Source organism: Myotis daubentonii, chromosome 2 (genome assembly GCF_963259705.1).
Source record: "Myotis daubentonii chromosome 2, mMyoDau2.1, whole genome shotgun sequence".
Taxonomy (NCBI): domain Eukaryota; kingdom Metazoa; phylum Chordata; class Mammalia; order Chiroptera; family Vespertilionidae; genus Myotis; species Myotis daubentonii.
In genome coordinates, this window is record NC_081841.1 from 116,894,622 (window position 1) to 116,911,772 (window position 17,151).

The 17,151-nt window shown below is 46.5% G+C and overlaps 1 protein-coding gene across 1 annotated transcript; it reads right to left on the reverse strand.

Moving 5' to 3' along the window:
- Positions 1-6,136: 6,136 nt before the first annotated feature.
- GPR148 (G protein-coupled receptor 148) lies at positions 6,137-7,413 on the reverse strand. The gene is given in 9 exon segments (XM_059681192.1): positions 6,137-6,219; positions 6,222-6,347; positions 6,350-6,388; positions 6,391-6,444; positions 6,447-6,571; positions 6,573-6,752; positions 6,754-6,949; positions 7,092-7,175; positions 7,359-7,413. Coding segments are annotated over 9 exon segments (942 nt in total).
- Between the last annotated feature and the right edge of the window lie 9,738 nt (positions 7,414-17,151).

The window sequence follows — 17,151 nt, forward strand, 5'->3', positions numbered from 1 at the left end:
TTCTTTTTCTGGCATATTGCATGGCTCCATTTCACTTAGTTGCTTCTCTGGCTACGCCTCCTTTCCCTTCCTTTGGGGGTTTCTTCGCCTCCCCATTTTTGCTCTGCCTAAGGATCTAGGTGTTGAGTCGTGTGGGGGCTGTTTCTAGGGTGGCAGCAGCTCCTCAGGCATCAGCTGCTCCTTGGGCGGTTGCAGCAGTGGCTGCTCCTCAGTTGGTGGCAGCTCTTCTTGTGGGCACTGCTTGTGTGGCTTTTCGCAGCAGTGGTGCCTCCTCTGGCTGGCGGAGGCAGGCTGCTCGCCTGGCTGCTGTTCCCCAGGCAGGGTGGGCTGCTCACGAGGATGCTATTCCTTGGATGGGGGTGGGCAGCTCACGTGGCTGCTGCTCCTCAGATGGGGGTGAGCTGCTCATGTGGCTGCTGCTCCTCAGATGGGGGTGGACTACGTGCGGCTGCTGCTCATCAAATGGGGGTGGACAGCTAATGAAGTTGCTGCTCATCAGACAGGGGTGGCTGCTCACATGGCTGCTGCTCCTCAAATGGGGGTGAGCTGTGTGTGGCTGCTGGTAGTCAAACGGGGGCAGGCAGTTCACACAGTTGCTGCTCCTTGGACAGGGGCAGGCTGCCTGTGTGGCTGCTGCTCCTCAGATGGGGGCAGGCTTCTCACGCTGCTGCTGCTCATGTGTTTGTGGTACCCTGTGCAAAGCGTTGGGCCACCCAGAGAGGAATGTGCTTTGGAACTCATAGGAGCCAGTGGCTGGGGTGGCTGGAGTCTTGGCGACGGTGGGACTGCACCCAAGGCAGCAGGTCCCTGGCAGGGGTGGCTGTAAAGTCCCAGGTGGTGTCTGAGGGTACCCTAGGTGGAGGTGAGGCTGGGCTCCCAGTCACAGCAGCTCTCCCCTTCAAGAAGGTGCAGCCTCTGTGGTAGAGCCAGCCTCCCCAGGACTGTTTGCAATTGTAGCAGAGCCTGCCCATCTAGGCGAGCTCGGTCTGCCTGTCCTGCAGGATCTAACTGCCCCTCACTCACGTACACACACACACACACACACACACACACACCCCACACACATCCACACACTCCCCTTTCTCTCCCTCCCTCACTCATACTCTCTCCCTCACTGCTGCCTTTTTCCTGCCTCTGTAATTGGGTCTGGAGTGTCTGGAGTGTTATTGACCTTTTCATGGATGGAGTCTCCTCTCCAGGTGTCTGGTTATGTGGCTCGCTCTCTACCACATTGATCAAACAGGACAAAATGCAACTCAAAAAGATATGACACAAAGGAAACAAAACACGAATGTACTCATGACACCTATAAACCCAATATAAGTGACCACCAGAGAAAAGAGAATTAGGGGAGAGAAAAGAGAGTGCAAATGATATCAAGGAGAGAAAAAATGGTAAGAGAGAAAAGAAAAAGAAGAAAAAGAAAGAAAAAGGGAAATACACACACACACACACACACACACACACACACACACACACACACACACTCTGAGTGGCCAGATTATTATGACCACCTGACGTTTGTAGGCAAATTAGCCATACACTGCATTGTATGTGATATGGAAGCTGAAGGTTTGTTCGAACACCTTTGCTGTCTGCAGTTACCAAGATAAAAAAGTCTCTAATTCTCATAGGAACACAAGGATTAGACAGTCGAGCATTGGAAAAAAGTTATGTGGTCCGATGAATCACATTTCCAGTTGCATCATGCAGATGGCAGAGTGAGAATTTGGCGGAAACAGCATGAAAGCATGCACCCCACATGCATGAGTACAACCCTTCAAGCTGGTGGGGGCAGTGTTATGGTTTGGGGCATGTTTTCCTGGCATGATTTGGGCCCTTTAATTCGTGTAGAACAATTTCTGAATAGCAAAACATACCTAAGTATCATTGCTGATCAGGTTTATCCTATCATGTTGATGGCATATCCCAATGGAGATGGCTTCTTCCAACAAGACAATGTGCCATGCCACGGTGCTCGTATTGTGCAGGAGTGGTTTCAAGAACATGAGGGAGACTTTACCTTGCTTACGTGGCCCCCACAATCAGCAGATATCAATCCAATTGAGCATTTGTGGGATGAAGTTAAAAGAGCCATCAGGCAGCTGGTTCCACAGCCATCAAATCTCACAGAACTGGACAGTGCTATTCATCAGGCATGGTGTCAGATTCTTCGCATCACCTTTCAACATCTCATGGAGTCAATGCCAAGAAGAATCACCACAGCATTGGAGGCAAAAGGTGGCCCAACGAAGTACTGATGGGGTGGTCATAATAATCTGGCCACTCGGTATATGTATATGGAGAAACACCACAGAACAAACAGATAAACTAAAAAATGCAAACACCAAACACTCAGAAAAAAGGGCAGGGGCAGAATCTGTAGAGGCTGAGTTTATATACAGGAAATAAGGTTAAGGAATTGGATGAATATGGGATGGACCTCAGCTCATATAGAGGAAGTAGGAAGAGGATGAGTGGATAAGAAGAAAGAGAAAGTAGAAAAAAATTTTAAAAAATTAATTAAAAAATAGGATAAAATAAAAATAGAAAAAATAGAAATATAATGATGAAAAATAATGCGGGAAGAAATAAAAATAAAGAAACAAACAAAAAAATGGAAATATAGAAAAAAGAAGAAAAAGAGAGATAACAAAATAATAATAAAATAAAAATGAAAAAGTTAAGTGTCCACCAAGTTTTAATCCCCCATGGCGCTGTTTAAGATCCCATTCTTCTGTACTGTCTGCCACTTCTCAGTTCCTGTTAGATTGTTGAAGTCCCAAGCAGTCCACTGTCCTCTGTTTGTGACTATTTCCACAGCCTTGACTACCAGCTGACAGGATCAATCTTCCCACTAAGCCTATCTGCCCACTTTCAATCTTAATCTCTCAAGTGGCTGTTTCTGACAGGGCTATAGTTGGGGAGGTTGCCATATGGCTTTTAGGGACTGAAGGGTCTCTCAGATTTTTTTTTGTATCCTTTGTAGCACTCAGGGTGTCGTCTGGGTGTGGCGATATTAGTTGTCTGGAGACTGCAGGGAGGGGTTATCTCTTCAGGGGATAATGGCTGCGTAGGTCTAGCACGTCAGATATGACTCAATGCCAGACTCCTGGCCACCTCTCCCTGAGCGGTTCCTCTTCCCAGCCTCTCCCCAGACTCCATAAGTCTGCACGTCAGCCATGGGTGAGTGTTTGTATTTGAAAGGTCCTATGAACTGGGTTTAGCGAATAAAAGAAAAGACCAATGAGGGGAAAGAGCTGTGCCACTGTGAACCCCTCTCCCCCCTACACGGTGTGGCTTGGGCAGTTGTTCAGGCTGCCTCCTCGGGGCTCAGCCTCTCATGACTGTGGGCTTAGATCTAGAATCCCCTGCTGCCAGCTGCCTGTCCCAAGGGATGAGGACTTGGTGCCGTGTGGCTTCCTTCTGACCCTCTGGGCTTGGAAGTCTTGTAATTCTCTCCAGCCCAGATCCCTGATTTTACCATTCTCCAGGAGTCCTCTGCCCTTCCTGGCTGTGAATCGTCTCACCAGCTGTGTCTACTTCACCAATTCAGGGTGGATGTTATTCAATTTAGTTGCTCCTATATGCTCCAGGACAAGGCTCGGGTCACGTCTGCCTATTCCACTGCCATTTTGTTTCTCCTGAAATTTAGCTTTAATTCTGTCAGAAGGGTAGCTTCTACTTTAGAATTCTAAAGGAATTTCCTCCCTCTTCTGCATGGCACCAATATTAAGGCAGGTAGTTCTCTTGCTGCTTTCTTAGTTCTGATTTATCCTTTTTCTGAGACTGTAATCTCCTGGGGTCCCAGCTTCATAGAGTCTCTATGTCACTCTTCATAGTAGGTGTATCCTGGGTTTGCTTTCTTCCCTCCTACATCCCAAGTAGCTGCCAAAATGGGAGCACCTCATCCCAGATTCAACAGATCTGCCTGTGTACTTCTTGGGTTCCGGTTTTCAGTAATGTGTTGGCTTCTGTGTGTTTGTCAGCAGCTATGCTTCATCAATGCCCGTGAAAGGTGTGAAGGAAGGCAGGAGAAGGGAACAGATCAGAACCTTGACCCACTTTGACCAGAACTCTTTCATTTGCTTCCATTTATAAGTAGGTTATGGTGTCACTTTACTTAAAAACTGCTGAAATGTTGAAAACCTTCAATTGGAGTCATCTTAAAGAGGACCTTTGTGGATGAAAAGAGGTCATAAATCTGACAAGCTCAGGAGAGGCTTGCATCACAACCCTGCAGACTCAGAGATCTAAAATCCTATCTAATAATAGACAAACATGGTAATTAACCATACCTCCGCTATGCTTTCCATCGGCTAATCAGCAGGATATGCAAATTAACTGCCAGCAAAGATGGCGGCCAGCAGCCACGCAGCTGAAGCAAACATGAGGCTTGCTTGCTCCAGTGATAGAGGAAGCCAAGGTTCCCTGCCTTCTGCGGCCAGGCTCTGAGCTCCGGATGCAACACTATTGCAATTATAGAAGCTAAACAAACCCCAGATACCTGCTTTCAGCCAGCCATGGCCTCAGAGCTGGAGCCGGCTCTCAGCTCCAGTGACAGCTATAGAAGGTAAATAAATCCCAGAATAAAAAAGAAAAAGAAAAAGAAAGAGGCTGGGAGCTTCAGTCACCTGCCAGCCTGAAAACGGCCCTTAGCCCCTCACCCAGACTGGCCAGGCACCCCAGTGGGAACCCCCACCCTGAAGGGGGTGTGACCAGCTGCAAACAGCCATCATCCCCTAATCCAGGCTGGCCAGGCACCACAGTGGGGACCCCCACCCTGAAGGGGGTGTGACCAGCTGCAAACAGCCATCAGCCCCTCACCCAGGCTGGCCAGGCACCCCAGTGGGGCCCCCCCTCCCTGAAGGGGGTGTGACCAGCTGCAAACACCCATCAGCCCCTCACCCAGGCTAGCCAGGCACCCAAGTGGGACCCCCACCCTGATCCAGGACATCCTTCAGGGCAAACCAGCTAGCCCCCACCCGTGCACCAGGCCTCTATCCAATATAGTAAAAGGGAAATATGCAAACTGACCCTAACAGCAGAAAGACTTGGAATGACTGGTCACTATGACACACACTGACCACCAGGGGGCAGACACTCAATGCAGGAGCTGCCCTCTGGTGGGCAGTGCACTCTCACAGGAGGGAACTCTGCTCAGCCGCAAGCCAGGCTGATGGCTGCCAGTACAGCAGTAGTGGTGGGAGCCTCTCCTGCCTCCTCAGCAGCGCTAAGGATGTCTGACTGCAGCTTAGGTCTGCTCCCCCTGGCAAGTGGACATCCCTCAAGGGCTGCCGGGCTGCCAGAGGGATGTCTGATTGCCATCTTAGGCCCAATCCCCCGGGAAGCAGGCCTAAGCCAGCAAGTGGTCACCCCCAAGGGGTCCCAGACTGCGGAAGGGCACAGGCTGGGCTGAGGGACCCCCTACCCCCGAGTGCACAAGTTTTTGTGCACTGGGTCTCTAGTAACTATATAGGATGGTCTGAAAGTAAAGCTTTTTAACTAAGAGTAGTGCATAGTGGGTAGTCATATCCTAAGGCAGTATTCTTCCCTGGCGAAGGTCAGTCTTCACCTTAGCTAAGTCTGTCTATTGTCTTTTTGTGTTTAGGATAACATGCCTAATAAACATGTCCTTGCAAAAACAATGTAATTTCCCTTTTTCCAGACCCCCTCAGAGCACAGACACCACAATAGAGAAAAGACTACAAATCCCCTCATTGTCATTATCATGTTAATTGTTGACCGATAATTGTCCTGTACCCACCTGTGTAAAGGAGGTATGTGGGTATCGTTTTACTTTTTATCCAATCTCAGAAGTTTCTCCACTTTGCTTTCCCCCTCCCCAATCTATTGCCAATGGATTTCATGTAATCCACTTACGTCTTCTCTTTGGATTATAATCTGTAAAATAAGATACAGAATTGCCATTTTCTGGAGCATTTTCTCAATCCATTGACATTTTGCTTCCCAGCAATTGCCATCAGTTTGGCTCAAATAAACTCATAAAATTCTCTACAGGCTTGAATGTTTCTTATGTTGACATGTTCTACAATTATTGTGCAGTTTTGAGGATCTGGCTATAAATGGATGCTGATACATTGAACTTTAACTTTCGCCTGCCAGACTGAGAAGTCTAGATCTGAAAAATGGTGAAAATGTCACTGTGCCTCCTGGATGAGAAGTGGCCCCAGACTATCCCCAGCAGCCATCAGAAGCCAAGAGCACCTCACTGCTGGCTGCTGTGAGCCATATATCAGTCCTGGCATCAATGTGGTGCTCCTTGGTCAGCACAATATCCAGGGAAAATGCCACCACTGAGCTCACATACAGTGTGATTAGCACTGGTGGATAAGGAGAGTGCTGCTTTCCTGGGAATAGCCTGAACCCAGAAACCTGAAATCCTGACCCCTGCATAGATCATGCAGAAACAGTAGGTGATAGAGCTGTGCATAGAAAGAAAATGCACAAGATGCATTTGTGTGTGACAGTGACTAGGGAGCCATGGCTCAACTTGATGTCCAGTCTCAACTATTTGATGCATGAGAATCCTAGCTCTCCAACCTGGCATCCTGCAAAGCCAAATGAGAAATATGGGGAAGAAGCAGGCCACCACATTATGGATAGCTTCACAGGATATGAAGGAGAGGAAGTGCAGAGGACGAGCGACTGTTAGGTAGCTGTGCAGCACAGTGGCCATGAAGGACAAGGTGGCACTGGTGTAGGTAGTGAAGACAGAGTCTGTGAGAATACCAGCTGCCCAGGTTACTGGAGAAGATGAACATATGAAAGATAATGTAGGCTGGATATGAGAGCAGGATGGAAGCCAGCAGCAGCAGCAGCTCAGAACTAGCATGGCCACAGCCAGGAGAGCCAAGGGAGGAAGAACCAGCGCAGCAGGAAATGGACACCCTGAGATCCCTGGGATCAGGGAGGTGTTGCTGGCTGCCTAGGACATGCAAGAGAGCTTGCTGATGAGATGGTCAGGCTAAACAGGCTGTTGTGTTCAGGGGTCAAGGTGCCAACTGACACCCCCATAATTCCTGGCAGGAGTGGCAGGCTTTGTCATAGGTGATTGGTTCTGCACTTGCCCCTGGTATGGATCTCATCTACAGGGGTCCTGATAGTGCCACTCTTCTGCAGAGATACTGGGCTTGGGCAGGTCTTAGGAATGACTGTTTAACAAAAATAAAAACAACAATGCAAAATTATGCTCACATGCATTCATGCACATCTCTGCTAGCTGTCCAGGCTGCATGTGTGTGTGTGTGAGTATACCTAAACAGATTAGTTCATTGTGATGATTTGTTGGTCACTGACCTCTTGATAAGTGTCCCCCATTTCAATTTCCCTCAAACCTGTCTGGTAAGCCAGCAGGGAGGGCACAATACTCACTACATTGGATTGGATCATGGGTGAGAGGCTAGAAAAGAAAGAGCAGCTTCTGGGAACTAGAATTGTCAGGCCTAACTTCTGACTGGGGCTGCACATGACAGGAAATGAGGCCACAATGGAGAAACCTTGGCAGGCTCATACTCTTCCTCACAGAGCCCTGGGCCACAGCCCCCATGAGAGGGACAGTGTGTGTGTGTGTGTGTGTGTGTGTGTGTGTGTGTGTCCCACACCCTTCTACATGGGACTTCACATGGAAGAGTACTCAGCCATCCATGTGTGGGATCCCTATGTGGTAGGAAGTCCCTGCCATAGTCGGGCAGATAGAAGCCCATAGAAGCTAGGCAGGGGTCCTCAAACTACGGCCCGCGGGCCACATGCAAATACAAATATTGTATTTGTTCCCATTTTGTTTTTTTACTTCAAAATAAGATATGTGCAGTGTGCATAGGAATTTGTTCATAGTTTTTTTTAAAAACTATAGTCCGGCCCTCCAACAGTCTGAGGGACAGTGAACTGGCCCCCTGTTTAAAAAGTTTGAGGACCCTTGAGCTAGAGGAAGAGAAGGAAGTAGAAGAGAGAAGAGGATAGGAGACTTGTGTGTGTCAGCTAGGCAGCTGGGACATCTCAGGTTATCCAGAGGTGTAGACAGTTGTGTGCAATTGGCCTGGGCCCATGGTGGGAAGGCCAAAGGGATGGGACTCAGGCTTCATGCTTTGAAGGTCCTGGTTGTGTGGCCTTGAGAAGATTTGCTCACATGTATACATTTGTTTTCTTATTTGTAAATGTGAATGCTTCTCATGGGAACCTCATGGAAGTGTCGCAAAAATCCAGAGGTTTTAATCAGGTGCAGCCCATACCTCCCAACACACTCTCCAGGAGCTTCAGTCCTCTCTGCTTACAGATCCCCTTATCATCACTGCAGAAACAGCTGCACTGCTACTCCATGCCCCTGGGCCCTCCCACAGCCCACCCAAGGCCCCCCAAATTCTGCCTAGCTGGAGAGAGAACTTCCATGGAGCTTGGGCCTTCCTCAGAACAGCCAGATTGTTTTTAGGGTCAGAGGGAGACAGGAATTTTAGAGACTGAGTCATGAGAGGGCCAGCCTTGCATTATATATGCCACCTAGACCAGAATCAGCAGGTGACACAGTTGCCTCATCCCTCAACCATGGATCCTCTGACCACACAGTGTCACTGCCTCCCTTCTCTCTCTCAATGGTGTTATAGTCCGAAGACTTCAAAGGAACCCTATCTCTGCCTCTCATCATTAACTGTGTGATCTTGGCTAAATTACTTTGCCCCTATGGGCCTCCATGGACTCACCTGGGGTCCAGGATGCGAATTTGTCTGTCCTTAAAGGCCAAAAAAAAAAAAGGGGGGGGGAGGAGAAGGAAAGAAAAACAAAACAGTTCAGAGAGTAGAAAGGAATAAAGTAGTTTAAAAGAGAAGGAAGAAAGGAAGGAAGGAAGGAGTTTATTCTTATATATGGTTTAAGTTGGTGGTCTAGTTTTTTTCTTTGTTTTTTTGCATGTATCTGTCCAATTATCCCAACACCATTTATTGACTAAACTGTCTTTACCCCATTGTATGTTCTTGTATCCTTTGTTAAAAATTAATTGCCCAGCCCTAGCTGGTTTGGCTCAGTGGATAGAGTGTCAGCCTGTGGACTGAAGGGTCCTGGGTTCGATTACAGCCAAGGGCACATGTCTGGGTTGTGGGCTCGAGCAGGAGGCAGCCAATCAATGATTCTCATCATTGATGTTTCTATCTCTCTCTCTCCCTCTCCCTTCCTCTCTAAAATCAATAAAAATATATATATATATATTTAAAAATAATTGCCTACATAGGCAGTTTATTTCTAGACTCTCTATTCTGTTCCATTGATCTATATTTCTGCTTTTATGCCAGGGCCATAAGTTTTGATTACCATAGTCTTGTAGCATAGTTTCATGTCAGGTAGCATAATACTTCCAACTTTATCCTTCTTTCTCAAATTGCTGTGGTTATTCGGGATCTTTTGTGGTTTCATATACATTTTTTTTGATTATTTGTTCCAGTTCTGTGAAATATACCATTGGTATCTTGATAGGAATTGTATTGAATTTATAGATTACTTGAGTGGTATAGACATTTTTATTATGTTAATTCTTCCTATTTATGCTTCCATTTACTTTTATCTTCTTTGATATCTACTTCAGTGTCTTAAAATTTTCTGAGTACAGGTCTTTTACCTTCTTGGTTAAATTTATTTCTAGACACCTTATCTATATATATATATTTTTAATATATTTTTTATTGATTAAGATATTACATATGTGTCCTTATCCCTACCTTACCCCCTACCCACACCCCCACTCATGGCCTCACCCCCCCCCCATTGTCCATGTCCATTGGTTAGACCTATATGCTTGCATGTAAGTCCTTTGGTTGATCTTTCCCCCTTACCCCCACCCTCCCCTATCTTCCCTCCAAGGCCCTACAGTCCAATCAATGCCTCTCCGTCTCTGGATCAGTCCTTGTTCATCAGTTTATGTTGTTCATTATATTCCACAAATGAGTGAGATCATGTGGTATTTATCCTTCTCTGACTGGTTTATTTCACTTAGCATAATGCTCTCCAGTTCCATTGATGCTGTGGCAAATGGTAAGAGTTCCTTTTTCTTCTTCCTCTTCTTAAAGAATACCTTTCAGCATTTCATATAATGCTGGCTTGGTGGTGATGAACTCCTTTAGCTTTTGCTTATCCGTGAAGCTCTTTATCTGACCTTCAATTCTGAATGATAGCTTTGCTGGATAAAGTAATCTTGGTTGTAGGTTCTTGCTATTCATCACTTTGAATATTTCTTGCCACTCTCTTCTGGCCTGCATGGTTTCTGTTGAGAAATCAGCTGACAGTCGTATGGGTACTCCCTTGTTGGTAACTGACTGTCTTTCTCTTGCTGCTTTTAAGATTCTCTCTTTGTCTTTTGCTCTTGGCATTTTAATTATGATGTGTCTTGGTGTAGTCCTCTTTGCATTCCTTTTGTTTGGGGTTCTCTGTGCTTCCTGGACTTGTAAGTCTATTTCTTTGACCAGGTAGGGGAAGTTTTCTGTCATTATTTCTTCAAATGGGTTTTCAATATCTTGCCCTCTCTCTTCTTCTGGCACCCCTATAATTCTGATGTTGGTACGCTTGAAGTTGTCCCAGAGGCTCCTTACACTATCTTCATATTTTTGGATTCTTTTTGCTTTTTTCTTTTTTGATTGGATATTTTTTGTTTCTTCCTATTTCAAATCTTTGACTTGATTCTTCGGATCCTCTTGTCTTCTGTTGGATCTCTGTATATTATTCTTTATTTCAGTCAGTGTATGCTTAATTTCTAGTTGGTCTTTTTTCATATCCTCCAGGGTCTCACTAAATTTATTGGTGGTTTCCATAAAATTCTTGAAAAACCTTATAACCGTGGTTTTGAACTCTATATCCAGTCGTTTTCTTTCCTCCATTTCTGTCATTTGTGACCTGTTTCTTTGTCTCCACATTTTTCATGCTTCCCTGTGTTGGTAGAGTGGTTTTGTGTGCTAGGTGTCCTATAGGGCCTACTGGGTCAGCCTCCCCAGTTACTTGAGGTGGACACTCTTGGTGCACCTCCTTGTGGTTTTTGTGCACAGTCTTGTTGTAGTGATGCCTTGATTGTTGTAGGTATCACTGGGAGGAATTGACCTCCAGGCCAGTTGGCTCTGAGAATCAGCTGTGTCTGCAGTGGGAGAACTTCTGTGCTGAAGACACCCTTCTGGGGCAAGACTTGTTTCAATGGGGCTTTGGTGCTCACTGAGTCTGCCCCCTGAGTGTGTCCCTTATGGATCTGAGGAGTTGTAATCTGGATGGTCCCCCTCTGACCACTGGGTACACTGGCTCTTGGATCTAAGGAGGTGCTAATTTAACCTCTTCTTGAGGTTACCCAGCAGGAGCTAAGTAGAGATCTGCAGATTCCCCTTCCTTTTTGGGGTTTTGGAGGTGCCCAGATGAGGCCCAGCTGTGAAGCAATGCAAGCTGCTGTGGGGCCTTGGGCCTTCTCTTGGAAGTTCTGGGTCTGTCTGGCCCAGCTGCAATTTGTTAAGTAATTTTCAGGTTGCAAAAGGCCAGGGCATTCATATGCAAAAGCCTCTGCCGCAGCCTGGGTGGGGCAGGGTCTCAGGGAATCAAAGGGTGGAGCAAGCAGCTATAGTTGATCTTCAGCCCTGCCCTAAGGGGCTGCACGTCTCAGTGTCCCGGTAATTGCTGCAAGCACCTCTGAGGGAAAGCTGCCCTCAAGTTCCACATTCTGCCTGCTGCCAGACAGTCCAGTTTCTCCTTGTATGAGGCCTGGGTCCCCAGAGACTTCCTGGAACTGGAGTTCAGAGCAGTCAGGAGCTTGTGACTCCCTCCTGATTCAAAAAGGCAGCCGCATCCTCAGGTAACAGCCCTGCACTTTACTTCCGCAGCTCCTCTGAGTCTCAGTGTGCTTTTCTCTTTTCTTCTAGTTGTAGAATTTCCACTCAGCCTGCCTTCCTGTAGTTCTGGATGATGTCCGTTTTGTCTTTTCATTGTATTTTTGAAGTTGTTGTGGGAGGCAGCTATTTCTGGTGTTTACCTATGCCGCCATCTTGGTTTCTCACCTTATATTGTTTTTGATGCAACTGTAAATGGAATTTTTTTCAATATCCCTTCTTTATAGTTCATTATTGGTATATAAAAATGCAACTGATTTCATAATTTTTATTTTATATTCTGCTTTCTATAAAAATATATTTTTAATTGATTTCAGAGAGGGAGAGAGAGATAGAAACATCAGTGATGAGAGAGAATCATTGATTGGCTGCCTCCTGCACACACCCTACTGGGGATCGAGCCCACATCTGGGCATGTGCCCTGACCAGGAATTGAACCATGACCTCCTGGTTCATAGGTCAATGCTCAACAACTGAGCCACACTGGCCAGTTGTTTCCTACTTTTTCACTGAATTCATTTATTAGGTCTAGTAGTTTTTTGATGGAATCTTTAGGGTTCTCTATATATAGTATCATGACAGTTTTACTTCTTCCTTTCCAATTTGGATGCCATTTCTTTCTTTATTTTTTTTCTTTTTCTTTTCTCATTTACTTCTTCTTGTCTAATTGCTGTGGCTATAACTTTCAGTCCTATGTGGAATCAGAGTGGCGAAATGAACATCCCTGTCTTGTTCCTGATCTTAAGGAAAATGCTTTTAGTTTTTCCCCACTGACTATGATGTTAGCTGTGGGTGTATCCATATGGTCTTTATTTTTATTTTTTAAAATATTTTAAATAAGTTTTTATTTTTCAATTACTCTTTATATTCACTGTTATTCTGTATTAGCTTCAGATGTGCAGCAAAATTGTTAGGAAATTATTTACTTTGCAGCATGGTCCCCCACTGCTTCAAGAAGCCAATTGGCGCCATATATATTTATTTTAATACTAGTGGCCTGGTGCACAGATTTGAGGACATTGAAAGGAAATTAATTAGAAGAAATATTTTGATATCGCTATTTGCTCTTTCTCTATAAGAGAAGTGTCAGAGATGAAAGAAAATTAGTAAAATGTATATGAAAATAATATATAAACTGATTAATAAATAAACAAAAACATGTCATAACAACGAAGACATGATATAAAAGCAACAAAAACATAATATAAAACAACAAAAACATGATATAAAAACAACATTGATAAAAATAATGACTGGTAAATGGATTAAACTTATTCTCATATCTCCTTGTATACCACATTAAGAGTAAAAACACTTTCAGAGTGCTTGGCTAATTTCCCTTGTGATGAAGTATTTACAACTTTAACATCACACACTCTTCGAACTGGAGAGAAAGCAACATATAACTGAACATGTCCAAAAATGTGTTCAGGTCAGAATATTCCTACTCTGTCTAGAATTTGTCCTTGTGATTTATTTATTTTTCTTTTTTTTTAAAATATATTTTTTATTGATTAAGATATTACATATGTGTCCTTGTCCCCACGTTACCCTCTACCCCCCCCCCCCCGCTCATGCCCTCACCCCCCCGTTGTCCGTGTCCATTGGTTAGGCCTATATGCTTGCATAAAAGTTCTTTGGTTGATCTTTCCCCCTTACCCCTACCCTCCCCTACCTTCCCTCCAAGGCCCGACAGTCCAATCAATGCCTCTCCGTCTCTGGATCAGTCCTTGTTCATCAGTTTATGTTGTTCATTATATTCCACAAATGAGTGAGATCCTGTGGTATTTATCCGCTCTCCAGTTCCATCCATGCTGTGGCAAATGGTAAGAGTTCCTTTTTCTTCTTCCTCTTCTTAAAGAATACCTTTCAGCATTTCATATAATGCTGGTTTAGTGGTGATGAACTCCTTTAGCTTTTTCTTATCCGTGAAGCTCTTTATCTGACCTTCAATTCTGAATGATAGCTTTGCTGGATAAAGTAATCTTGGTTGTAGGTTCTTGCTATTCATCACTTTGAATATTTCTTGCCACTCTCTTCTAGCCTGCATGGTTTCTGTTGAGAAATCAGCTGACAGTCGTATGGGTACTCCCTTGTAGGTAACTGACTGTCTTTCTCTTGCTGCTTTTAAGATTCTCTCTTTATCTTTTGCTCTTGGCATTTTAATTATGATGTGTCTTGGTGTGGTCCTCTTTGGATTCCTTTTGTTTGGGGTTCTCTGCGCTTCCTGGACTTGTAAGTCCATTTCTTTCACCAGGTAGGGGAAGTTTTCTGTCATTATTTCTTCAAAAAGGTTTTCAATATCTTGCTCTCTCTCTCCTTCTGGTACCCCTATAATTCTGATGTTGCTACGCTTGAAATTGTCCCAGAGGTTCCTTACACTATCTTCATATTTTTGGAATCTCTTTTCTTTTTTCTTTTTCGGTTGGGTATTTTTTGTTTCTTTGCATTTCAAATCTTTGACTTGATTCTTGGGATCCTCTTGTCTGCTGTTGGATCTCTGTAAATTATTCTTTATTTCAGTCAGTGTATGCTTAATTTCTAGTTGGTCCTTTTTCATGTCCTCCATGGTCTCACTATACTTATTGAGGGATTCATTAAATTTATCGGCGGTTTCCATAAAATTCTTGAAAAACCTTATAAACGTGGCCTTGAACTCTATATCCAGTCGTTTGCTTTCCTCCATTTCTGCCATTTGTGACCTGTTTCTTTGTCTCCGCATTTTGGCTGCTTCCCTGTGTTGATAGAGTGGCCCTGCACGCCAGGTGTCCTGTAGGGCCCAGTGGCTCAGCCTCCCCAGTTACCTGAGGTGGACACTCTTGGTGCACTCTTGGTGCCTTGGTTGTTGTAGGATCACTGGGAGGAATTGACCTCCAGGCCAATTGGCTGTGAGAATCAGCTGTGTCTGAAGTGGGAGTACTTCTGTGCTGAAGACACCCTTTTGGGGCAAGACTTGCTTCAGTGGGGCTTTGGTGCTCACTGAGTCTGCACCCTGAGTGTGTCCCTTATGGATCTGAGGGGTTGCAATCTGGATGGTCCCCCTCTGACCACTGGGTGCAGTGGCTCCTGGATCTAAGGAGGTGCTAATTCAGCCTCTGCCTGAGGCCACACAGCAGGAGCCACCAAGAGGCTCAGCTGTGAAGCAATGCAAGCCGCTGGGGGGCCTTGGGCATTCTCTTGGAAGTTCCGGGTCTGCCTGGCTCAGCTGCAGTTAGGTAATTATCAGTTTGCAAAGGGCCGGTACATTCACATGCAAAAGCCTCTGCCGCAGCCTGGGTGGGGCGGGGTCTCAGGGAATCAAAGGGCGGAGGAAGCAGCTATGGCTGATTCTCCGCCCAGCCCTAAGGAGTCCTGCGTCTCAGTGACCGGATAACTACTGCAAGCACCTCTGAGGGAAAGCCGCCCTCAAGTTCGCCCGCTGCCCGACAGTGCAGCTTCTCCCTGTATGAGTCCTGGGTCCCCAGAGACTTCCCGGAACCGGAGTTCAGAGCAGTCGGGAGCTTGCGATTCAAAAAGACAGCCGCGTCCTCAGGTGCCACCCCCTTTCCGTGAGCGCGAGCCGCCGTACCTCTGCACTTCACCTCCGCATCTCCTCTGGCTCTCAGTGTGCTTTTCTTTCCTTCTAGTTGTAGAATTTACACTCGGCCAGCATTCCTGTTGTTCTGGATGATCTGTCCTTGTGATTTATTAATAGTTATTGCAAATGCTGGCATCATGGGAAACTGTCTTTGAATTAATTTAAATGAAAGGCCAGTGTCAGACAGGGACAAATATCGTGCATGTGTGAGTCAACGTTTATTTTTAAACTAGAGGCCTGGTGCATGAAATTCATGCACTCGGGGGTGAGGAGGCCCCTCAGCCCAGCCTGCATCCTCTCACAGTCCAGGAGCCCTTGGGTGGTGTCCCGCCACCGCCACTGCGCTTGCCAGCTGTGAGTCTGGCTTCTGGCTGAGGACCGCTCCCTCTGTGGGAGTGCACTGACCACCCAGGGGCATCTCCTGCATTGAGTGCCTGCCCCCTGGTGGTCAGTGCGCACCTGTTGTTTCGCCATTTGGTCAATTTGCATATTAGCCTTTTATTATATAGGACTGGTACATTTCCAAAGTAGCTTTGAGACAGCTAATAAAAAAAGCAACATCAAAAAAAGATGAAACAATACAGCAAATCCATTAGAAAGATGACAGGAGAGCAGGTACCAAACAAAACCATGAGAAGAAGATGGTTTCTATAGCTTCCAAAACCTCCTACAGAAAGCAAAGAGACTGCTGACTGACTTCTTTTTAGCTTCAGGCTCTGAACATTTCCTTTTAACATAAAAGGAAATGAACAGCACACTGGCTATTAACAACTAGGGGCCCAGTGCATGAATTTGTGCACTTTGAAAGGACTGTGGGCTGCGAGGCTGTGGTGGGCACAGGGATGGGTCTTGGCCCATCCTCCACACCCCCGCCTGGCCCCTCCCGCCACGGTCTTGGGTCCCCTGTCTGCCAGCAGCACTGCTCCCACCACTGCTGCTCCCACATGCTGACAGTGTCGGCCCCTCTCACATCTGCTGATGGTGCAGGACTGGCACCATCAGCAGGAGTGAGCTGCGGGTGCTGCCCCAATCGCCCCTCAGGAGCAGGGGGAGGTGGAGAAGCCCTCAGGGGTGATTGGGGCCAGCAGCTGCTGCTTGCACCCACTGACAACCTGAGCAATCGGGACTGTAACCAGGCGCCAGCTGTGGGTGCAAGTGGGGCTGCCAATGGCAGTGGGTGCGAGAGGTGGCTACTGGCCCCAATCACCCCTCAGGAGTAGGGGGAGGTGAAGAAGCCCTGAGGGGCAATCGGGGCTGGCAGCCACCACTTGCACCCACTTATAGCACTGAGCAATGGGCCCTGGGCACTGGCAGCAGGTGTGAGTGGGGCTGGCACCAGCAGCAGGTGTGAGCACTGGGCAAGACCACAGTGCATGGGAGCAAAGAATTTTCAGTAACTACCAGAGGCTCATCCTGATGATAGCGACCAGCACCCTGCCTTTGTCTGGCACCCCCGCTCACCTGCTCCACCATCCCGCCACAGCTGATGCCCACCATGTTCTGTGCTCTGCTGCCTGCTGCCCATGCCCACCATTTTCCACATGCTCCCCTTGGTGGTCAGCGCACATCATAGCAACCGATTGTTCGGTTGTTCTGCCATTCGGTCTATTTGCATATTAGCCTTTTATTATAAAGGACTAGAGGCCTGGTGCACAAAATTTGTGCACGGAAGGGGGCTCCCCTCAGCCAAGCCTGCACCCTCTCCAATCCAGG